At 41.2% G+C, this 24,086-nt stretch overlaps 1 protein-coding gene, 1 non-coding gene and 1 pseudogene across 7 annotated transcripts in view; 1 reads left to right on the top strand and 2 right to left on the bottom strand.

Moving 5' to 3' along the window:
• Nucleotides 1-24,086, bottom strand: part of LOC144322417 (phospholipid-transporting ATPase FetA-like) — a 126,420-nt gene that overhangs the window by 2,284 nt on the left and 100,050 nt on the right. For 4 of the 6 annotated variants that reach the window (XM_077912436.1, XM_077912440.1, XM_077912442.1 and 1 more), the window contains 13 exons: nt 18,023-18,211; nt 17,226-17,341; nt 13,249-13,413; nt 10,887-10,998; nt 9,380-9,485; nt 9,060-9,207; nt 8,326-8,509; nt 6,615-6,838; nt 5,147-5,230; nt 3,459-3,704; nt 3,137-3,275; nt 2,368-2,498; nt 2,103-2,258 (listed from right to left, as the gene is read on the bottom strand). In XM_077912436.1, coding sequence (XP_077768562.1) covers nt 2,103-2,258; nt 2,368-2,498; nt 3,137-3,275; nt 3,459-3,704; nt 5,147-5,230; nt 6,615-6,838; nt 8,326-8,509; nt 9,060-9,207; nt 9,380-9,485; nt 10,887-10,998; nt 13,249-13,413; nt 17,226-17,341; nt 18,023-18,211 — 2,000 coding nt within the window. Of the gene's footprint in view, nt 1-1,238; nt 1,422-2,102; nt 2,259-2,367; nt 2,499-3,136; nt 3,276-3,458; nt 3,705-5,146; nt 5,231-6,614; nt 6,839-8,325; nt 8,510-9,059; nt 9,208-9,379; nt 9,486-10,886; nt 10,999-13,248; nt 13,414-17,225; nt 17,342-18,022; nt 18,212-24,086 lie in introns of those variants that run through there. The other 2 variants (XM_077912437.1, XM_077912441.1) reach the window with 2 other exon arrangements.
• On the bottom strand, nt 9,738-9,844 carry LOC144322827 (U6 spliceosomal RNA). Its single transcript, XR_013388444.1, has one exon. It is a non-coding gene; the product is annotated as a U6 spliceosomal RNA (small nuclear RNA).
• LOC144322424 (small ribosomal subunit protein uS17 pseudogene) lies at nt 18,903-19,497 on the top strand (annotated as a pseudogene).

Below are 24,086 nucleotides of genomic sequence, written 5' to 3'. Positions count from 1 at the left end.
GAAGGGATTGAAGATTTGAGGACATTTCTAAGATAGAGTATATGTAACTTGGTAAAGAATGGACTAGATTAGAAGAAGGAAAGGGAGGAGTCCAGGAAGACTTCCAGGTTTCTGGTTTGAGCTAGTGGGAGGTGATGCTGCTCAGGAAAAGGATTAAAAATAATAATAATAACAGGCAGAGAAGCAGATCTCAATATCCTTTCATTTGTTCATTCATTCAACAACATTTGCTAAAGGCCTATTATATGCTGTGAACAGACAAGTATATCAATGATTCCGATGCCCTGTGATAAGTGTCACTGAGAAAGGTATGCACAGGGAAACAAGTAAATAAAAACGACAGGTATATAAGTCACACTGAGGAATTAGAGTAAGCTCTTGGTGGAGACTGCCTAATCTGATCTTTCAAAAAAATATTGAAGGGAAATTCAATATAACATACAATTCACCATTTTAAAGTATACAACTCAGTAGCATTTAGTACATTCATTATGTTGGGGTTTGACATGATCAAGTTTGCTGTTTATAAAGATTACTCTGGAAGTAGTACTGGTGATACTTTAGACAGGGGAAAACCAGGAACATGAGTTGGGAGATTTTATGCAACAATTCAGGTGAGAGATGATAAAAGTCTGAACAAGAGTAGTGATAATGAAGGGAATGGAAAACAAAACATAAAAAAGATGCAAAGTTTAAATTACTTGATGACTTATTAGACATTAGAGGGAGAATATAGGATGATTTCCATCACTGCCTGGGGTGACTGGGATGATGGTGATGGCATCCTGGGTGGAGTTTTGGGGAAAAGTGATTAATACAAGTTGGTGGATTGAGTATGAATTTCCTAAGATTCAAATAAATGAAGGATTTCAGAATCAGTTTAATAAATGGATCTGGTTCTAAGATAGAAAGCTCTAAGAAAGAGAGTTGAGAATCTTCTTTCTGTTGGTAAATGAACTCATGCATTCACTTGGGAAAAGCATACTAAGAAAGATAAGCAGAAAATCTAGTACTAAGCTTTGGGAACCAATATTTAAGGTGTGTAAAGGGGATAAAGCTATATGGTTAAAGGATATGGTCATACTGAGGCCGAGATAGAGTTTAGCAACAAAGGGCAGAAAAGTGAAATGGAGCTGAAGAAGGAGAAAAAGGAGGTGGGGAGGGTGGTGGGGATCTGTGGGCTAGTGATACTGTTTGGACATTATTGTCATTGAGATCCAACAGATCATACACATCTCTCCACTCCAAAATAAGCAATTTATTACTCCATAAACTTCTCAGAAACATTTCCCAAATACATACAATTTCTTTTCAAAGTAATTTTACAGGATGAAGAAAAATGTTCATCAATTGTGGCTTATACCACCCTCAAGAAAGATTTTTAAGCATTCCCAGCAGTCTCCTTCTCCCAGTTCTGATGCCTGAAAAGGTGTCAATTCTTGGGTCAAAGGGGTCAAAGAAGGGAAGAAGTCGAAATCTTGAGCTGTCTTAACAAGGCAGGAATCAGCTCCTTTTTTTTGGGGGGGGTATCCAGAAACTCTCCTTCAGCTTTTTATGACCAACTTGTCATAGCTGCCTCCTCCTTTTGAGATCCAAGGCCAGTAAAAGACTCACCCTGAATCCCCCAGTTAAACCTGAGAAGGGTGTCTGGGTGGGATATGTTTGTGTGGGGCCCTGGCAAGGTTTATGGTTGCTCTGGGTATAGGAAACAGCGCCCAAAGTAAGATTCTTAGGTCATATTTTCTTTTCTCTTTCCCACATTGCCCCCTTTACCCATCATTTCCATATTTGCTTCTGGATTAAAACTTGGAAGGGTTGGTGGGAGGCCTGACATCACTTTTTCTTGAAATTGTACAACTCTGACAGATATCTGGGGGTTCTTTCTTTACTGTTCCTTGCCTTACCTGGGCACAACCATCTAGGGAATGAAGAGGCTGAGCCTCTGGAGTGAGAGCAGAAGGGCAGGAGTGTGCTGGTTTCCCTGGGACTCTAATTCATCCTTATTAAGTTGTGTGAATACAAGGGATGAAGAGCAATGATTCCTTTGGGATTTTCCTAAGGGCCTCTACTTTTTAAAAAGATAGCTGCTTTTTTTTGAATACCTTGGACTTCATTGTCTTGCCAGAAGTGATGAGGGCCCCAAAGCCCTGTTTGTGGGAGAATGCATAGGCAGAACGTCGAGTGCTTGCATGTTTTAGCTTAGTCCGCTTAGGGAGTGGCAGTAGAGGTCTTGTGCATTGATGAATTCTGTCCATAATCTGCAGCCAGAGCAGAGAGGACAGGGTTTTTATCCACAGAGGCAAAGACAAAGGCAAAGGCAAAGAAGGGCCATGAATTATATCTGGGTAGATTCCTTGTTCCACTCACCTTGTCCACGTTGGCAGGCCAGAATAGTGGTTTGAGAAACTGGTAACCAATCACGGGCAAAATACAGAGGACTACACTGAGGACAATACTCAGCCATATTTGTGGCAGGTTCAGAGTGTTTCTGGCCACACCTGTAAACAATAAGGTATGGGAGGGAGGCTGTCAGCCAGAACTTATCAATGCAGAAGAATTATAGTGAAGTCCTTTGTACAGCCAAAGTCTCTGTAAATTCACATACTTTTCTCCTTCTAAAGGCATGTGAATTCACAGAGTTCTACAGGGTTTTGGAGGGGAAAAATGAGTGGCTTGATGAGAGGTGAGAGCTAGATACATCTAATATCTACTTTCTCTATATTTTTTTCCCACCAAAGTAGAATGAAAGATAGGGAAATTAATGTGGGAGATAATAAAGCAGTATGCCACAGTAGAAAGGATATTGGACTGGGAACCAGGAGAGCTAGATTTGAGTAATTTAATTTTTAAAAACCCTCAGTCTCTAAAATGGTACCCTTTCTACCTCAAAGGATGCTTACAAAGATTAAGTTAGATAAGAAATTTGAAAATATCTTAGAAAACCTAATAGGATAAAATATTTCTCTAGATAGATTTTGAGTCCTTTTGGGGCAGAGACAATGTCTTATTCCTATCTATGAGCCTAGCACATAGTAATAACTGCTCAGTGAACATTTATTAAACAAATATACTTGGTTCACACTTCCCAACCCTAACCCCCACCTCCTTGTCACACACTGGGTGGGCATAGACTTACCTAGGAATTGGAAGACGTTGGGGAACATTAGGCACAAGCCATCACTGTACAGGAAGAATAAGATGCAAAAGTAGAAACCCAGGCTACCCCAGGTGAAGATGTGGCTTATTATCGTCCAATAGGTTGTATCCAAGGCAATCTGAAAAACACTCTCTTATGTGCAATACTCTACAACCTGGGATATATCAGCTACCTCCCTTCTCCAGCCTCATAGTAGAGGATGATCCCTCCCCACTTTCCCTCCCTCCTTCTTTCCCTCCCTTCCAGACAGGCGGCCCACCCAAGCCTCCCAGCCCCCTACTCCCCACTCCCCCAGCCACACCTGCATTGTGACCACCCAGAGCAAGGCAGTCTGCACTATCAGGGAGAAGGACTGGTAATCAGAGATCTCTTTCCCATCTTTGCGCACTGAGTTGTAAATGGTCCCCATAGGGATAAAGAACAGCACGAAGGAACTATAGATCCCATGCATTAAACACTTCACAAATTCCTTCTTGTTGAAATAGAGGTTGTGCTGGCCTGGATCATACAGCTCTGGGAAGCGTAGACTCCATGTTTCATTCACATCCTGGAAGTACCAGAGGGTAAGGAGGAAGGCTCAGGGTCTCTCCATAGAAGGTCCCATCTCTATCAGAGTAGAAGTTTCTCGCCTGACTGAGTCTGCTGACAGTCTGCCTAGGAACTTCCTCATGGATTATTTGAGAAGTGGAACCAGAGAACAGAGCAGTGGCCACAGACCCTTCCTGAAATCCTACACTCTAGGCAATGATCTAAGTACAGAAGAAAGCTAGGAGAAGGTCAAGATGGTGATAAGGACCTGGAAGCAATCAGAGTTGGGGAGATAGAGGGTAATTAGGGTTGGGGGTAGCTGGAAGGGAGAATGGGAGCTTGGGATGAGGGGGCAGTTGTGACATTAGTCCCCAGTTTTAAGTGTTCCTTTTGTGGAATATATATATATATATATATATATATATATATATATATATATATATTTTTTTTTTTTTTTTTTGCCTCAAAAGCCAGCGAAAGAAGAGGGGGAAGCAAATGGGGACCAGCTAATCACATGGGGGTATCCATGTTCTGTGATGCTCCTCCCATTCCCATACTACTAGTGAACTCAGATAACAGGATTCTCTATGTGGATGCCATTGGATCATCTTCATCTCCTAAATCTGAAACTTTGAATAACAAAGCTTGGGGCTTGTTTTTGAGAGGTTGTAGATCACTAGAATTAGCCAACTGAAGCTGCATAGGACAAAACTTGTCCCTCTTTTTGCTCTGTGGCTAGCAGCTACCTTGTGGAGAATTTTCCTTCCTACTCTGATGGAGACCAGGAACCATGATTTCACCATGTCCTCTTTTAGCTATTTTATTCCTCTTTGGAGGTTCTTTTCTATTCATTGTGCCCAAGACTAGAGGTTGGGATAGAAAAGGAGGGAGAGGTATGGTACCAGGACCCCCAATACCCAGGAAATTTCTGACAGGGACAGATGATATCCCCTAGACTGACTCCCTATGACTCAAAATATACCCACATTCTCATGCTTGGCCTTCAGAACTCTCAACTAGGCCATCCTGCATTGGCTTATCTTATCATCTATGTATGGGTCTCTCCTTTCTCTGTTTTTGTTTTTGTTTTTGTTTTTGGTCTCTCCTTTCTTGAAGCATCTTGCTTTACCTAGTCTTACCCTAGTAACTCTATTTCCTTTTACTACCTTTTATTTACACTCAGTTTACTATAAAGCACAATTTCTATGTTTCTTTTTATAAAAATAAAATTGACATAGAAAACTTGGATTTCTAAAACTGATGATTATTCTCTGGGAGGAATATTCTTTACTTTATCCCATGATACTTCTCCAGGTAATGAGCTCCCTTCCTTGCTCTATAAATTATTCCATTTACAATTGACTTTGTAGAACTCAGCTCTTGTTGTTCTCCCCACTCTTGAGAATACTCCTCAAGGGCACAGGGGCTTAGCCCTGAAGAGAAGCTTGCTGCTGGTCTTACCTGGTCAAACAGACTCAAGCCCAGGACAGGGAGGCAGGTGTAGACCAGGTTGTAGAAAGTGATAAACCAGGTATCATAAACCGTCTAAGAGAATACCAAAGAGATTTCTTAGATTCCTCTCTTTTCCAAAGTCCCAGCTCCACTTCCCAGGTTCAAGAGAGCCCCTTCTGGCCCCCACTTACCCACCACTACATTAACCTAGAGCAAGATTTGGATTTCAGGAATCTGATAAGGAGGCTGACCCCAGTCTCTATTTGGTCCTACTCTATTTAGAACCTTGGGTTACAGGCTGGGGCAAGGCCACATCAAGCTTGTTTGTGGCCAACCCTACAAGGTTGATTTGGACCAACTCTTCCATGATCTGCACTGCCCATCCCTGCACAGAGAAGATCTACAGTGCCTGTGAGGGAATGCTAGCTGTATCCCTCCACTCTCAGGCATATAAGCCTCTGGGTTCTTTTATCTGATTTATGGCATTCAGTAGCTTCTATAACACTGGACACTTTCAAACACAAGTAGGTATAATAGACTCAATGACTCTTTCCCAGCTGGGTGCTCCATCCTGGGGCCCAGAGAGGGCTCCTTTACTAGCCACAAGAGGTCAGCAAAACACATACATATACTTCACCTCTCACAAACTAGAATGGCTTTGTTAGACACTGGGGATATACAAGTCTATTTTCTGCTCAATAGTCTGTTTCCCCTGGAGCCCAAGGCAACAGAGGTAATAGGGATCTCTTAAGGTAATCGTTCCTGAGGTTGTTTTTCTTGGGAATCTTGGAGAACCCTGAAAAACTTCTCATAGGAAAGAGGAATTCTTATAGAACATCAAAATCCAAGTGCCACTTCCCAGGTGGGGGAGATTTCATACTCAAATGTGGAGTTAACTCATTAGAGCGACAACAATGTATATTTGGGGCAGGGAGAAGGGCTGTTGGGGTGGGGAAGTAGAAGTAAGGGGAGCTGTATTCTGAAGTATGGCTACAGGTGAACACCATAGCCAGCATGTCTGGCAAGACTCAGAAGCCCTTTGAGACTTAGCTTGTTCCATAAAGATTGCTTTGGATACTAAACAAAACAAAACAAAACAAAACAAAAACAAAAACAAACCCTCCAGGATCCAAGCATTTCCCCATATTATCTATTTTTGGAAACCAGGTCTCTCTGTCAGGTAAAAGGTCAAAATATCTCATGGGAGTTTCGGAGGTAAGAGTTAAGTCTAAGTTAGAGCCAAGCCAGAAAAAGTTAAGGTTTGGAAATCTAAGGTTCAGTTTAAGGCTAGGAGATGGGATCAGCATGGGTAAGGAGTTTTGTGCTTAACCAACTGAGCCACCCAAGTGCCCCCACTTGAGGAGCTTTATGGATGGATGGCAACATGTCTCTAGAAAAGAAACATGAGCTGGCTGAAGTGGGGGTGAGTACAGAAGATCCAGTTGACCAGAGTGGGGAATGCCATCTGACCTCCTACCTGTGCAGAGAACCCGCTGAAGAAGGCATACCAGAAGTGCACCAGGGTGAAGGCAAAGTTTTTGTAAAAGAAGTAGCTGAGAAACTTGCACATGCGATTATAGGACCAGCGGCCATGGACCAAGAGTAGACGCTGAAGATAGTGGAACTGGGAGAAGGCGTAGTCACTGTTGAGCATGGCCTGCATTCCCTCCTGGCCACTGATGCCAACTCCAATGTGAGCAGCTGAAAAGAAATCCCAGAAGCTTCTCAACCTCAGAGCTACTCTGCTGGGCTCCCAGGCTGGGAAGTGTAAAAGAAAGGCTGAGATCATGTTGTACAAACTCCTTATTTTACATTTGGAAAACACTGTTACGCTCAGCTCAAAATGGCATTTATTTAGTGGAGCCTTTTCTCCTCAGTGGATTGGTCTTTTCCCTAGTGGACTGTCAAAAACCAGCTCCTTCATCTTCACTTTGTTTTGGATGCTGCCACTCAGGAATGCCTGGCATGGCTAGTACTAGAAAGCTCTCCTGGATGGTCATGGCCTACTATAGCCACCTTGGCTCTTTCCTGCTGTCCAGATGCTGAGGTAAAAACCTCTTGTTATCTCTTGAAGCCTTTTACATCAATTATAGATGCAGGATGGATGTCAATCTAACATAATATTTAATTACCTAAGTTTATCTAAAGAGCTAAAATCCAACTGTTAGGAGGAAATAAGTGATGTTCATACTTTGTTAGTGAGAAGCAAGTTCTCCAGGAGGCCTCACTTTTCTGAATGACTTTTCTGAATAAAACAAGGATTATACTTGATGGAAAATAAGATTGAAGTTCCTAAAAGTTTTAATTAGTATGTTGTAGTGTAGGGTACATTCATTGATCTTCTGGTATATACCTGTGGCATTGCTTAATGGAATAATTGAAGCCTCTAAGGCCCTAAAAACCAGAGAAGTTCTAGAAAGTGGGGAAGAGAGCAAGAACATTTTCTAGAACTAAAGCTGAGGCTAGAATATCTGCTAGTGTTTCCTGGATGGGGAGAAAGTTTAGATTAGAGGACCTCTAGATGTTGTCCGTATTTCACAGAACCACAAGTTGCTGGAAGCTAACAACATTCAGCTAAAATTAAAACCAGTGTCAGCCATTTGCTTCTATTAGTCCAGAGCATCAGTAAGTCTGCTATTCTTTTCCAGTCAGGGGAGTCAGGGGAAGTACTCATGAACATTGCCTTAGGGAAGAAGAGATCCCTACACTGTGCCTCACAGCTAATTCTCTGGTTGGGCAGTCCTGTCTTTTGCCTAACATTGCTCAGGCATACATCTATCAGAAAAGCAACAGACTGTGACTCCCGCCCAGGGGTTCTTTACGTAGCCTTTGATGCCATCTTGGAAAGATGGTATGGTAGTTGCACATCCGGTTCTGTAAATACATGCATATGATTTTATGGGAGCCATCTGTATTTGTGTGTGTTAAGTGCATGAATTTGAATGTGTGTGTGTGTGTGTGTGTGTGTGTGTGTGCGCGCGCGCATATAGACTGATATATGCATGTGTAAATAAGTGGGAATGCAGGTATAGAGGAGCATAAATAAAGTTGCAAAACATTATAAACATACAATACATATATGCATGAGTGAACCAACAACACAATGTCACCCAGGTTGGTCTTTGCCCATAGAGAAAGGAAAGGGCAAGCCCTTGGTTGAAGGTTACTGTTCCCCATCCCTCACATGCCTTTGATCATGCTGACGTCATTGGCCCCATCCCCGATGGCCAGTGTCACCACCTTCTTGTATCTCTTCACCAGCTCTACCACCTGGGCCTTCTGAAGGGGTGTCATCCGGCAGCAGATCACCCCCTTGCACATGCACGCTGTTCTCAGCAGTTCCAACTCCAGGTTCCCTTCTAGAGCATAGGCCTGCAGCACCAGGATACATCCACATTTCAGGTTGCCCAAAAAGGCTCTCAGGACAGGATCTTCCTAAGTCCTTCCCCCTCTCCATTCTCTCCTATACTATATAGGTCAGACATAGTGGCTCCCAGGTGCTCCACTCCCAAGGGAGGCCAAGTCCCCAAGTCAGTTCTAGGCATCCTTACATCTGACCCTGACTCCAATGGGAAACTAGTCAGCCTCTCTCACTAGGTCAAATCAGTTGATTAGGCTATAAGGCCAGCTGACCTTTTTGGAGGACCTGGTTCTGTTCACTTCCCCCTTTCCCCTAAGTGACAGGCCACATCAGTAATAGAATTTAGATAAGGAAGGAACATGCCTTTGGCTTCTCTTTCCTCATTATTCCTGTCTAGAGAAGGATAGGGAAAGGTGTCTGTCAGGAAAGAACACCAGAAGAGAGGGGAAGAGGTGACTCATGAAATAGAGAAGGGGTCTTAAAATTTCTCTGGAGTGGACTGGACCTAGGAAAAAAACTCCTTGGGAGAAGAAGATAGAATTGTAGCTCTGTGTTGCCCACCAGACTGCAGCCATTGATGATCAAGCCATAGTTGCCATTGGGCACCTCCTCAGGTAATCTGAAGGACATTTGGGGCTTCGTGGTGAGGTAAATGTTTACTGGGTCTGATTCCAGTAGAGCCTCAGGTTTCATCTTGTCCCTTGCCGACCTGAAAGCCAAGAGGAGTGGTTAATATCTGACTGGAAGCTCCAGATTTTAGAAAGGAAAAAGTGTCCCAGAATGAAAATGGGCAAGGTGGATACAGAACCTCTACTAAACATCAGCCAGGACCTCAAACTCAATTGCCTTCTGAGAACTGCCATTGTCTTAGGTCCCTATACCTGAGTTCTTGCCGAATGGTCTCATCATTCTTGCCTTCCACAATAAACATCCCATCCATTTCATCCTCAAATATGTTACAGGCATAAGCAATGTTCACAGCAGTCTCTGCAGGAAATGGGGAACAAACATCACATTTTGGCCAGGACAGGGACTTTATGAAAGTGTACACATATATAGGCACTAATGGTGGGCAGCAGAGCCCATTTGTCCACATTTGTTATGGATGTATCCAAATGTATTTTTCATGAGTCTGTGGAGACCATATTCAAACACACAGGAGACTGTCAACCTAGTGCAGACTTGTGAGTCACTTATCAATAACCAGGATCATTCTGGCTTAGCCTTTCTTTTTCTTTCATTTTTAAATTCATTTTCATGAATTTTTATGTCATCCTTGCGTAGAGGCCATGCTAACCTTTTCTGTATCATTCCAATTTCAGGATATGTGCTCCTGAAGTGAGCATCATTCTGGCTTAGCCTTCCAACAGAGCCTTCCCTTATTTCCTAAAACAATTCCAGTCTGTGTCCACTTCTCCAAACAGTCAGGATATATTTCCCTGTGCCTGTTTTTATGACAGATTTTATGGCAGACTGAGATAAGTTTCAGTTATGGTCTTTTCTTTACATTGAGAACTCTGAAATTTGAATAAATTCATACTAAGGAAAAAATTTACAAAAATTAAATCCTGAAGCCTTGCTGCAAGTGGTATCAAAATTCAGAGGAGAAACTTCAATTGTCATAGAAACTTTCTTGGAAAAAAGACTGAAGGATGTGTAAGACTTGTTTTGGGAAGGAAAAAACATTTCAAAGGGGAAACAACCCAAACGGAGGCTGTGGAGTAGAAGCTGGATTGTTTGGGACACACTAAAGATAACAGTCACATCAGGATGGAGATAACTATATGTAGGCAGCAACAGATTATCAAGATCTTGAAGACCAGACAGTGGAATCTGACTTTACCACATAGAGCTGCTGAAGATACCTGGGCAGAGGAATAATATATAAAAGTCGTATATTTTAGTAAGATTAAACTGATGGTTGTATGTAGGCTATATTGAAATCAATAAGGAAATGAGACAGATATCAGTTTAAAAGTTTTTGCAAAAGTACAATCAATGGGGGACAAAGCATGAACTAGGGTGATGGCATAGTCAAGGGGATCATCAGAAGATTTGGTGGGACACAGTGAGACAATTAATCTTTGGGACAACAGAGAGGGTATAGTCATAGATAATTCCAAGGTTTTTAGCAAATGGGTTCCTGGATGACGAGGTCATGTCTGATTGAATCATCTCTGTGTCCTTAATACCTAATACAGCATCCAGTATAAAGTGTACTCTTAGCAAACCATGTACAAGACTGGGAAGGAAGGTGTCCTATCAGAACTTGACCTGGGTTATAAGGTATTTGTCAAATATATGGCTAAGAAGAAAAGAATATATAAAATAAAGAAATGGCTAAAGTGGATAGGGAGGAGGATTGGTCATGTGAGAACTCCCCTTTACCTTGCTTATCTCCAGTTAGGACCCAAATTTTAATTTTGGCTTTGTTCAGGGTGGCGATTGTCTCAGGTACACCATCCTGCAGCTTGTCTTCTATGGCTGTGGCCCCTAACAGCTTTGAACAGAGAGAGCAGTGAGTGAGGAAAAGGAAGAATGTCACAGCATTTAGTGCTACCCAACAACTCAACTGGCATCTTATCATCCTCTTTAGCAAGCTGGCTGTATCCTGACATGAGGATCCAAATAGTATAAAATTCAGCATATTCTGCCTCTCGATAGCTGTAGCTTTTCAACCACATAAATCAAATTTAGAAACAGAATATTAGGGGTCAAAGAGGGACAAGACTTGCCCAAGTCATACATGAAGCTGTGTGCCACTTCTAAACCATCTTTTTCTCAACACACTTTCACTTCTTTCTTGCTTCATTCACAGCATACTTCTTGGCTTCCAGTGTTGACCACAGGATGGGCATCATGACTCAGTCTGAGGAACTGACGGACAAATAACTGGCTGATTTCTCCTAGGCCTTCAGAAGGACAGACTAGAAATACTAACCATAGAACTGATTATGAAATGAGATTGACCTTTGGGATCTCTATGTTTTCCCATTTGGTATCAGTTATTTCTCTTATAGCAGATCCAGCCTGTATAAGTCTGCTCAGAAACTTTGGAGTCATCTTTAACTTTTCTCTCTCATATCCTATAATCTAATCCATTAGCAAATTCTGTTGGCTCTACCTTTAAAAAATGTACAGAATTTGACTACTCCTCACCACTTCCACTACTTGTATCTGGTCCAAGCCATCATCATCTCTCACCTGCACTATTGCAATTATCTTCTAATTGGTCTCCCTGGGTCTGTGCTTGCTCCCCTACAGTATAATCTTAACACAGCAGCCAGAGTGATTGTTTTAAAAAGCTAACTCATCGGAGTGCCTGGGTGGCTCAGTCAGTTAGGCGACTGACTCTTGATTTTGGCTCAGGTCATGATCTCAGGGTCCTGGGATTGAGCCCTGTGTCTGGCTCTGCACTCAGAGTCTGGTTGTCCCTCTCCCTATGTTCCTCCCCCTATTTGCACTGACTCTCTCTCTCTCAAATAAATAAAATCTTTTGAAAAAAGCTATCACATCACTTTTAAAAAAAATATTTTTATTTATTTATTTGAGAGAAAGAGCAAGAGGATCACAGAGGGAGAGGGAGAAGCTGACATATACCACAGAGTACAATATAGGGCTCGATCCCAGGATCCTGAGATCATGACCTGAGCCAAAGGCAGATGCTTAACCACCTAAGCTACCCAGGCATGTATATCACATCACTTCTTTGGTTGAACTCTTCAATGGCTTTCCATATCTCATTGTAAGATCTTACACTGGCTCATGAAGGCACTCTACTACTTCTCTGTCTCATGTCCTTTTATTCTCTCCTCCTTACTTACACCATGCCAGCCACACTAGCTGCCTTGCTGTTCAACTAGTTAGGCCTACTCCTGTTTTAGGGCTTTCATTCATGCCATTTCTTCTGTCTGCTTAGTTTGCCAGACTATTTCCCTATTTATTTTTTTTAAGATTATTTATTCGTAGAGACACACACACACAGAGAGAGAGAGAGAGAGAGAGAGAGGCAGAGATACAGGCAGAGGGAGAAGCAGGCTCCATACAGAGAGCCTGACATGGGACTCGATCCAGGGTCTCCAGGATCATGCCTGCCATGGGCTGCAGGCGGCGCTAAACCGCTGCGCCACCGGGGCTGCCCTTTCCCTATTTCTTTAGGTCTCTACTCAGACTAAAGGAAGACTAACCATCCTATAAAAAAATACTAACTATACTCTGCCCTCTCCAAAACATACATGCATATGCTGATGCAGATACATCAGCTTTCTGATGCTTTCTCCCTAGCTTTCTTCCTGGATTTATTTCCTACCATAGCACTTTCATTATCTAACATACTATATGTGTTACTTTTTTGCCTATTTTGTCTGTTGCTGGAACATAGGAAGCACCTAATATAAGTATGTTGAATGAATGAGTGAGTATTTTTGTCTTTATTATTCTTTTAGTTCATTCTGGATTATCTAATCTGTGCATTCATTATTCAGATCCTCATTTCTCCCAGGTTACTTAGCTTCTGTGAGCAGCTTTGGGATAAAATTTACAACTAGTGCATTATCCTCCCCCGCACCACACCCCGTATGGATTTCAAAAATCCAGGACATCCTGAATCAGCTTGGATGCCAATATCCTGTATCCAGAGAGAGTCTGAACCTATTGATTTTCTGCAAGCCATTCTCAGAGACCTTGCTCAGTCTACTGACTGCCACTACCCATCCTGCTCCCAATCTGTGCCTGGCTTCCTCATACTAACCATTAAGTCTTTTTCTATCTCTTCATAGACATCTGATATCTTATCTTCCTGATTCTCCAAAGACAGGCAGGCTTCACTGTGCCTCTTGCTCCAGGCCTGGAAGAACGCATTATCCAATTCTCGGTAGGCCACCATGAGAGTGCGGAGGCCTTCAATGGCAAAATCCTAGAAGACATGTGTGTGTGCTGAGTAGGTCTGGGGTGGGTTAGGGTTGAGTTTAGGGAGAAGCAGACTGATCCCACCAGCCGAATGCCTACAAAATAGGGTCTAATGGCTAGTACCATGGGGTGGGAGGAACACCTAGCCTAGCCAGAAAACAACTACAGAGCTTTCTCAGCCAAATGTCCTAACGGTGGGGCCGGCATAAGTACTTACGAAATATAAAGTTCTAGCTTTTACCTGTAGTTAGATAATTTGCTGTATGACTCTGGGAAAAATTAAGCCTTCTAGATTTCTTTGTTGTAAAATTGGGATAATAATTCACTGCCTACAGAGAGGATAATGATGTCTATGAGAATGGAATACTAAAGTAAAAGGAAGTTGTTATAAAACATAAAGGAGCAACAATTTTTTATAAGCACACATTGATTTTATTTTCCTCTTTCCCTGCCTTCCTTCAAGCATCTAACAGGCACCTCAAAAGCACACACACGTGTATATTTGTCTACAGCTGATTGGCTCAATTGATTAGTCACAGCCAGTAGTGTTAATGATATTTCACTACTGAAATGCTCTCTGGGTGAATTAGTATTGTTTTGTTCTGTGTCCACCAATATATCCTAAATAACCACAGTTAACTATCTTGCAAGTATAGTCTTGGTCATAAGGAGAACTAGATTAGAGTGAGTAGTTTAAGGGCAGAACTCTAATCCAACTGAGGGTGGGTTAGGAGATTTTATGTACTGAGAACTGCACATGAATAAAAATTCTACATGATCACTATCATAGTGAACTGCATGCAAAATAATTCACTTTAGCATTATAAGAACAAAGAGAAAAAGAATTTATCATCTTGATATTCTGTATTAGTTCCCTGTGAAACTCCTGAGTGACATTAGCTGTCAGGTAAAATGAACATAAAACAGTGCATGTATGGAATGCCATCCCTTAAACCTCTGTAGTGTTAGCAGATGAAGCTATGAAAAGAAGCCTGAGAGAAGATCTCAGAGACTTCCTAGAAGGAAAAAAATATGGCAGAAGCTGCTCTTGCATAGGATAGTAAATGAGATCTTATAAGCTAACAACACACTGATTCTTTTTTAAAAGATTTTATTTCTTATTTGAGAGAGAGAGAGAGAGAGAGAGAGAACAAGCAGGGGGTAGGGGCAGAGAGAGAAGCAGACTCTTCACTGAGCAGGGAGCCTGACATGGGGCTGGATCCCAGGACCCTGAGGTAATGATCTGAACTGAAGGCAGACACTTAACCAACTGAGCCACCCAGGAGCCCCATACAGATTCTTAATCCATTTAACAAATAATTTAGAGATCTCTGGGTGGCTCAGCGGTTTAGCACCTGCCTTCGGCCCAGGGCATGATCCGGCAGTCCTAGGATCGAGTCCCACAAAGCTCCCTGCATGGACCCTGCTTCTCCCTCTGCCTGTGTCTCTTCCTCTCTCTGTCTGCATCTCTCATGAATAAATAAATAAATAAAATATTTAAGAAACAAACCAAAAAAAAAAAAAACCCACAAATAATTTAGCAGTTATTTCTTACCCTTTACTTGTGTTTTTTTTTTCCTTTTCTATTATGGTGGGTAAATTAGGGCGCTGAGGCCAAATCCTGACTGCTCCTTGCTTTTTTTTTTTTTTTAAGATCTTATTTATTTATTCATGAAAGACACACACACACACACACACACACACACACAGAGGCAGAGAGAGACACAGGCAGAGGGAAAAGCAGGCTCCATGCTGGGAGCCTGATGTGGGACTTGATCCTGGTACTCCAGGATCACTCCCTGAGCCGAAGGCAGGTGCTAAACCCCTGAGCCACCCAGGGTTCCCTGCCCCTTGTTTTTATATGAACTGTTTGGTGATTCCTGTCTTAGAGGGCTTAGAGCTGTGCTTTTGTAGGAGTTTTTGAAGCTTGACTCCTAAGTATAAGCTTCACTCTTACAAGTTTATCATCAGCAGTTAACATATTGTAGTGTAGTCAGGCTCCATTATGAGTGTCGATTAAAATGGGTGGCAGGATGTAGGTTAAAAGACCTGAAACAATTTTATGCCCCCTTTGGAGCCAGCCTGCTCTCTGAGAAGACACTCTAATTAATGTGTTGTGGAAGGTTAAAAGATAAGTTTTTCAGAGTAGCCCATAAAAAATACTGAGGCCTCTGGGAACCAGGATAGGACATAAGAACTGTCCTGTATGGAATACTGCATGGACTTTTTTGAAAACTTGAAATATAATGTATAGATCATAAAATTCACACTTTTAAGGTATATAATTCAGTGGTTAAAAAATTATACTCATAAAGTTGTGCATCCATCACTACTATCTAATTCCAGAATACTTTGATCACTCCCAAAGGAAATCCTGTACCCACTAGCCTTCATTCCCATTTTCTTTTCCCCTAGCACTTGGCAATCACTAACCTACTTATTTCTATAGATTTGCTTATTCTGAATATTTCATATAAATTAAATTATACAATATGTGGCCTTTTGTGATTCTCTTATTTCACTTAACATAATGGTTCAAGACTCATACACATGTATCAGTATGTCATTCCTTTTTGGGACTGAATAATATTTGTTTAGACATACATTTTATTGATCTATTTATCCATGCCATTCATGATGGGCATTTGGGTTGTTTCTACTTTTTCACTATTATAGATAATGCTGCTCTAAACATTTGTGTACAAATTTTTGTGTGGATGTATATTTTCATTTCTTTTGGACTACACCTAGGACTGGAATTGCTAGGTCACATGATTACTCTATGTTTAACTTTTTCTGCCAGACTGTTTTCTAAAATGGCTGCCTCATGGAGTGCCTGGGTGGCTTAGTCCATTAAAATGGTTGCATCATTTTATATTTCCATCAGCAATGTATGAAGGTTACAATTTTTCTATATCTTTGCCATTAATTATTATTATCTGATCATCTAGCTATCCTGGCAGTTGTGAAGTAGTCTCTTGAGGTTTTGATTTGCAGTTCCCTATGGGCAAATTAAACTGGGTATCTTTTCATGTGCTTATTGACTATGTGTTCTTTGACTTCTGATGAATTGTTAATGTGGATCAAGCCAAGCATTTTCTCCAACCTATTTCTTCTTAAAAAAAATTTTTTTTTCTGATCTGCCCTCCCATCCCATCCCATCCTCGGTACTATTCCCTTAATCCTTTATATACCTAGGTTTCTACTCATGAATAGAAATCCTGGAGGGTATAGATTTAGTTTTCCTTTCCAGTGCCAGAAGGCTGGAGCCAGTGTCTTTCAGATAGATCTCAAATCCTACTAACTAGATGGTGGAAGTAGGGTAGGGTAGTCGGGGCGAGAGGTGGAGGGGGGGAGTTACCCCTGGGGATTCTAATCTTGTGCTAACAGAAGACAGTGACAAAAAACATTTCCCTAAATAGCCCACATCTGGTGCTTTCTGCTCCATGCCTTCAAAGATGTGTATTCTCATCATAGTTGGTGAGATAGGGCTTCCCATATCAATATGCCCAATTCCAAAGCAAATTCTAGGTCTGACCATGGGACCTCTTGAGCCAGGAATCACAGAGAATACTAGTTGACTGTGGTAAGTGCTCCTACAGACAAACTCCTGATCCTGTGTCATCTAACTTCTTGACACAGAAATTGGCAATGTAGTCAGTAGGAGTACCACAGAATGAAGTAGTTTTTATTCTTGTCAATTAAAGAGACATAAACACATCCATACAGAAATACATGGATGTAAAGACATATGTGAAAACGTAATCCATGTACAAAGAGCCACCCACAGCTTCCCTCCCCTGCAACCTTAACACTTACATCTAAATGTTCCATAGTCACATCTCTGAGGGATCCACAGGATGGATGGAGCAGCTGACAGAGGATGGTGTCTGCACCCTTGCAGAACAACATTACTCGATCTTCAGGTGTCCTCACTAAGAATAAACAAATAAAGCAGAGTAACTATATACATCCATTGTTACAAGAACTTGTTTGGGCCACTGAGGGATGGCATGAGGCTGTTCCCATGATATTTGTTTCTGATTCTTCTGGGGGCTAAGCACTCAATGAGTGGTCACAGAAGGTAAGGACTGGTGAGAGTGGGAGGAGACCTTACGGAACCAGCTTTTCTATGGGTTCAATATCATCTGTGGAAGTCTGATGCAGAATCACATTTAGCTTCCCAAGTCCAAGTTCCAGACCAAGGTCCAGATCCAGTAAGGACCAAGAATTAAAAATGACCTTCTTCCTCTTCAGTCTGAGGCTCAAACTAATTGAGAGTAAGACAGTATGAATTTCTCTTATATTGTGTGCCCCTATCTCTAAGTTCAGGGTTTATGGATTTATTCTCTGTTCTTATCTTAGCTTTGGGGGTTCAGACAAGCCATGACTCAGGAACAATAAAGAAGTATATGGTAGCAGACTCCCAAGGAGAAAACATATAGAGTATGTGAGGGAGAAAGTAGGAATGGCTATGTGTTTGTATTTGAGGCATGATACCTTTGAGAAAGCATGTGAGTGGAAGAAAACATTTGTGTGCATATAAAAGGAAGTCTGTATATGAATGTGTATAAAAGACAAATAAGGGGAGAGGACTGACTAGGAGGGGCACCTACCAATAACAGACATCCTCTTGCGCACATTGTTGAAGTCCAAAATAGCCAGCAGTTGGTAGACTTTGGTCTCACCCATTTCAACTACCATGATTGTCTCAGATGTGCGGGAACAGAACACAAAGCCAAAGTTCCTGGCTGCAGTGACAAGGGCACCTTCATCTGGGGACTGAGCCTGGTACACCAGGTTACCTGGAAGGAGAGAAGATGGCAACCAGAACCCACAGAGATGTGCAGCTGAAATCAATCCAGAAGGGACACCAAGGGGCTTATATAAAGATAGAGCCCAAGGGGGGACATTTTTCTTCAAACTTCCTCACAAGTTTGGCTCTAAGAGGCCAGGTTGTATACAGGTCAGTTTTTTTTTTTTTTCTCCTTTCCAATATTTTCAGTGTATTTCACAGACCTGAGTCAGTATTACAGAGGTACATGGGACATGCAATATACACAAATGAACAAAACATAGTTCATTCTCTGATTTTAATGGGTAAAGATGGGTCAGGGCGCTTGTTAAAATGCAAGTTCCTGGGCCCTACTCAAACTTACTGAATCTAGAATCATGAAACTTGGGAGGAGGGAGGAGGAAACTGAATTTTTAACAAATCTCCTGGGTGAGTTTCATGTAGGTTGTTCTGTGTAAATTGTTCCTACATAAGACTGGCTACACTTTGATGAACACTCCTATAAAATAGGACAATAAGGATAGGATATATAGAACATGACAAATGGAATGATGATAATAAGACTGAAAAAATATATATATGAGTATTGTGGGAGTAGGAGACCTTAGTTTTGTCTGGTCCCAGGAATTCAGCTAGGTAGCTATTAAGTCATTTTAAACACCTGCAAACTCAACTGGAAATCTAAGAAAAGAATAGCTGCAACCCTTTTCCAGGCGGCCGGGAAGATGGCAGACATTCAGACTGAGCGTGCCTACCAAAAGCAGCCAACCATCTTTCAAAATAAGAAGAGGGTCCTACTTGGAGAAACTGGCAAGGAGAAGCTCCTGCGGTACTACAAAAACATCGGTCTGGGCTTCAAGACGCCCAAGGAGGCCATTGAGGGCACCTATATTGACAAGAAATGCCCCTTTACTGGCAATGTCTCCATCCGAGGGCGGATTTTGTCTGGTGTGGTGACCAAAATGAAGATGCAGAGGACTATTGTCATCTGCCGAGACTACCTCCACTACATCCGAAAGTACAACCGCTTTGAGAAAACCCACAAGAACATGTTGGTGCACTTGTCTCCTTGCTTCAGGGATGTCCAGATCGGCGACATTGTCACAGTGGGTGAGTGCGGCCCCTTGAGCAAGACTGTGCATTTCAATGTGCTCAAAGTCACAAAAGCTGCTGGCACAAAGAAGCAGTTCCAGAAGTTTTGAGGCAAGACTTCTGTCTACACCCCTGAAGAAAATAAAACTGTCTACACCCCTGAAGAAAATAAAACTGTCTACACCCCTGAAAAAAAAAAAAGAATAGCTGCAACTCTACAAAGAGAAAAGTGATCACTTTCTGCAAGGTAGGAGGTGTGAAGAAGTGAATCTGAGGTGATACATGGGAAAATAAACCTTGCGGGGAGGGACTGAGGGGGAGGGATCCTCCATCAGTTAGCTACCGGGACATGACATAGCAGCTGAGTGCAAATCAGAACTTTTAGAAGTCTGCTTCGGTGAGGGATGCCCATGCCTGAAAGGTGCTCAGGCAGTGAAGCAGAGGCAGAATCCTAGGTGGGACAGTGTGTTTCAGGAAGACCGAGGGGCGCCTGAGTGCACAGAGTTCCTAGACATTGGAGCGGGGAAGCCAGCTGGAATCAGTGAGCCCAGAAGTGGGCTCTCAGCTTGTGGCTGCCATAAACCTGGAACTGTCACAGTTGGCATGTCTGCTTTCAGAGCAGGGGCCTAACAAACAGCAGAACCAGTGAGACTTCCCTTCCTCCCCTGGGAAGAATGGTGCAGAAGTGTGTTGCAAGGCACACAAACAGGGTTGTGTGCCTGAGAAAGAAATGCTCAGTCATGGGTTGGGTGAGCACAGAGTGCAGACAGAAACCAGGGAGACAGGAGTGACTGACTGCTTTTCCCTGAGGGTGCACAGAAGGGGGGGCAAGCTTCCCGCTAGAGGCTAGAGATTGGGAGGCTGCCATTTGCATTCTCATCCTTTAAAGCTACACAGAAAGCCTTTGGGAAACAAAAGCCACATAGAGCAATCTGGAGCTGATTACTTAGCCTGACACCCTAGCCAGGGCAGTGCAATCTATGCTTCCTGCCTCCTCACCCCCATCACGGCCAAAGACACTTGAGAATCATCGCAAAAGGCCATGCCCTCAGAATATCAGTGAAAACATCCAGCCAAGACCATGTTTGCGAATCATTGAGAACTGCAAAAAACTCCAATGCCAGGGGAATATAGCATATAGAATTCATTGTTTATTTCCCCATGATTCTTTAGTCTTTAAATTTTAATCTTTTTCTCTTTCCTCTTTCAACCAATTTCTTATTGTATCAACTTTAAAAAAACTTTTTTAATTTTCATTTTTATAGTTATATTCTATCCTTTCATTGCATTTAATTTTATTTTTGTATATATGTAAGTTTTTCTTTACAATTTTGGGATGCAGTTTCTTCTAAGAGGCCAAAATTTAACCAGAATCTATTGTATGGCTCTGTTCTCTTCACCTGTCTGATCATATTTGCTTTTTTTCCTTTTTTTCTTTCTCCTTCTTTTCTGTTTTGTTCAACTTTTTATTTTATTTTTTTTTAGATTTTATTTATTTATTCATGAGAGTCACAGAGAGGCAGAGACACAGGCAGGGGAGAAGGAGGCTCCCTGTGGGGAGCCTGATGTGGTACTTGATCACAGGATCCCGGGATCATGACCTGAGCCAAAGGCAGACTGGTCAACTGCTGAGCCACCGAGGCATCCCTAGAGTTTTTTTTTTTTAAGATTTTATTTATTTATTTATTCATGATAGACAGAGAGAGAGAGAGAGAGAGAGAGGCAGAGACACAGGCAGAGGGAGAAGCAGGCTCCATGATGGGAGCCCGACGTGGGACTTGATCCTGGGACTCCAGGATCACGCCCTGGGCCAAAGGCAGGTGCTGAACCACTGAGCCTCCCAGGGATCCCCCTAAAGTCTTTTTTAAAAAGATTTATTCATGAGAGACACAGAGGGAGACAGGCAGAGACATAGGCAGAGGGAGAAGCAGGCTTCCTGCAGGGAGCCCCATGGGGGACTCGATCCCTGGACCCAGGATCATACCCTGAGCTGAATGCAGATGCTCAACTGCTAAGCCACCCAGGCATCCCTTTGTTAAAATATTTTTAGATTTTCATCTTTACAGTCACATTTTATCCTTTCAATGTATTTAATTTTATTTTTGTATATATATGTTTTCTTTCTTTACAATTTTGAGATGTAGTGTCTTCTAACAGACCAAAATACACTCGGGATATAGTATATTGCTCTGTTCTGTTCACCTATATGTTTATATTCCTTTTTTTGTCTTTTAATTTTTACTTTTATAGTTACATTCTATCCTTTCATTGTATTTAATTTTTATGGACATATAAAGGTTATGGACATATAAAGGTTTTGGACATATAAGATTTTCTTTCATTAAAATTTTGGGATCTAGTTTTCTAACAAATGGACCAAAATACACACAAGATCCAGTGAATTGCTCTATTGTGTTCACCTGTCTGATTATATTTTGTTTAAAAAAATTTTCTTTTCAGTTTCAAATCTCTTCTGAGTTGTTTAGTGTATATTTCTCTGAGGTCATTGTTGCCATTTTAGTATTTAAAAAAAATTTTTTTTTAAATTTTTTATTGGAATTCAATTTGCCAACATATAGCATAACACCCAGTGCTCATCCCGTCAAGTGCCCCGCTCAGTGCCCATCACCATTTTAGTATTTTGTTATCTCATTCATCTATTCTTCTCTGGAAAGAATGAGAAGATGGAGAAACTCACCTCAAAAAAAGAGAACAAGAGGCAGTACTGACTGCCAGGGAACTAATCAATATAGACATAAGTAAGATGTCAGAACTAGAGTTCAGAATAACAATTATAAAGATACTAGCTGGGCTGGAAAAAAAGTATAGATGACACTAGAAAATCCCTTTTGGGAGAAATAAAAGAATTAAAATCTAGTTAAGTTGAAATAAAAAAGGCTATTAATAAAATGCAATAAAAATGGAGGCCCTAACTGCTAGTATAAATTAGGCAGAAGAGAGAATTAGTGACATAAAAGAGAAAATGATGGAGAATAAAGAAGCTGAGAAAAAAGAGAGATAAGCAACAACTGGATCACGAGAGGAGAATTTGAGAGATAATACCATAAAGTGAAACAATATTAGAATAATTGGGATCCCAGAAGAAGAGAAGAGAGAAGAGGGAAGAAAGTAAACTGGAGCAAATTATAGCAGAGAACTTCCCTAATCTGGGGAAGGAAACAGGCATTCAAATCTGGGAGGAACAGAGAACCCCCCTCAAAATCAGTAAAAATAGGTCAACATCCCAACATACAACAGTGAAACTTGCAAATCTCAGAGACAAAGAGAAAATCCTGAAAGCAGCTAGGGACAAGAGGTCTGTAACCTACAAGGGTAGAAATAGTAGACTGGCACCTGACCTATCCACAGAGAGCTGGTAGGTCAGAAAGGACCAGTATGATATATTCAGGGTGCTAAATGAGAAAAATACACAGCCAACAATACATTATCCAGCTAGGATGTCATTCAAAATAGAAGGAGAAATAAAAAACTTCCAGAACAAACAGAAACTAAAAGAATGTGTGATAACCAAACCAGCCCTACAAGAAATATTAAAAGGAATCCTTTAAGTGAAGAGAGAGTCCTGAAGTAACACAGACCAGAAAGGAACAGAGACAATATACAGAAACAATGACTTTACAGGTAATATAATGGCACTAAATTCATATCTTTCAATAGTTACTCTGAATGTAAATGCATTAAATTCCCCAATCAAAATACACAGGGTATCAGATTGGATAAAAATGCAAGACCCACTGATATGCTGTCTGTAAGAGACTCATTTTAGACCCAAAGACATCTTTAGACTGAAAGTGAGGGGGTGGAGAACCATTTATCATGCTAATGGACATCAAAAGAAAGTTGGGGTGGCAATCCTTATATCAGACAAATTAGATTTTAAGCTAAAGACTATAATAAGAGATGAGGAAGGACACTATATCATAAAGGGTCTATCCAACAAGAATTTCTAACAATTGTAAATATTTATGCCCTAACATGGGAACAGCCAATTATATAAGCCAATTAATAACAAAATTAAAGAAACATATCAATAATAATACAGTAATAGTTGAGGACTTTAACACCGCACTCACTGCAATGGACAGATACTCTAAGCAGAAGATCAACAAGGAAACAAGGGCTTTGAATAACACACTGGACCAGATGGACTTCTCAGATATATTCAGAACATTCCATTCTAAAGCAATAGAATACACATTCTTCTTGAGTGCATATGGAAAATTCTCCAAAACAGATCACATACTGGGTCACAAATCAGGTCTCACCTAGTACCAAAGAATTGGAATCATTCCCTGCATATTTTCATACCACAATGGTTTGAAACTGAAAATCACAAAAGGAAATACGGAAAGCACTCAAATACATGGAGGCCAAAGAACATCCTACTAAAGAATGAATGGGTCAACCAGGAAATTAAAGAAGAATTTAAAAAATTAACAGAAACAAATGAAAATGAAAACACAACTGTTCAAAACCTTTGGGATGCAACAATGGTGGTCCTAAGAGGGAAGTATATAGCAATACAAGCCTTTCTTAAGAAATAAGAACCTTATACCTAAAGGGGCTGGAGAAAGAACAGCAAATAAAGCCTAAACCCAGCAGAAGAGAATTAATAAAGATTTTAGAGCAGAAATCAATGAAATAGAAACCAAAAGAACAGTAGAATAGATTAATGAAACTAAGAGGTGGTTCTTTGAATGAATTGAATGAATTAATAAAATTGATAAACCCCTGGCCAAACTTATCAAAAAGAAAAGAGAAAGGACCCAAAT

This window comes from Canis aureus, chromosome 10 (assembly GCF_053574225.1).
Source record: "Canis aureus isolate CA01 chromosome 10, VMU_Caureus_v.1.0, whole genome shotgun sequence".
Taxonomy (NCBI): domain Eukaryota; kingdom Metazoa; phylum Chordata; class Mammalia; order Carnivora; family Canidae; genus Canis; species Canis aureus.
This window is presented reverse-complemented; position numbering and strand designations above follow the sequence as displayed.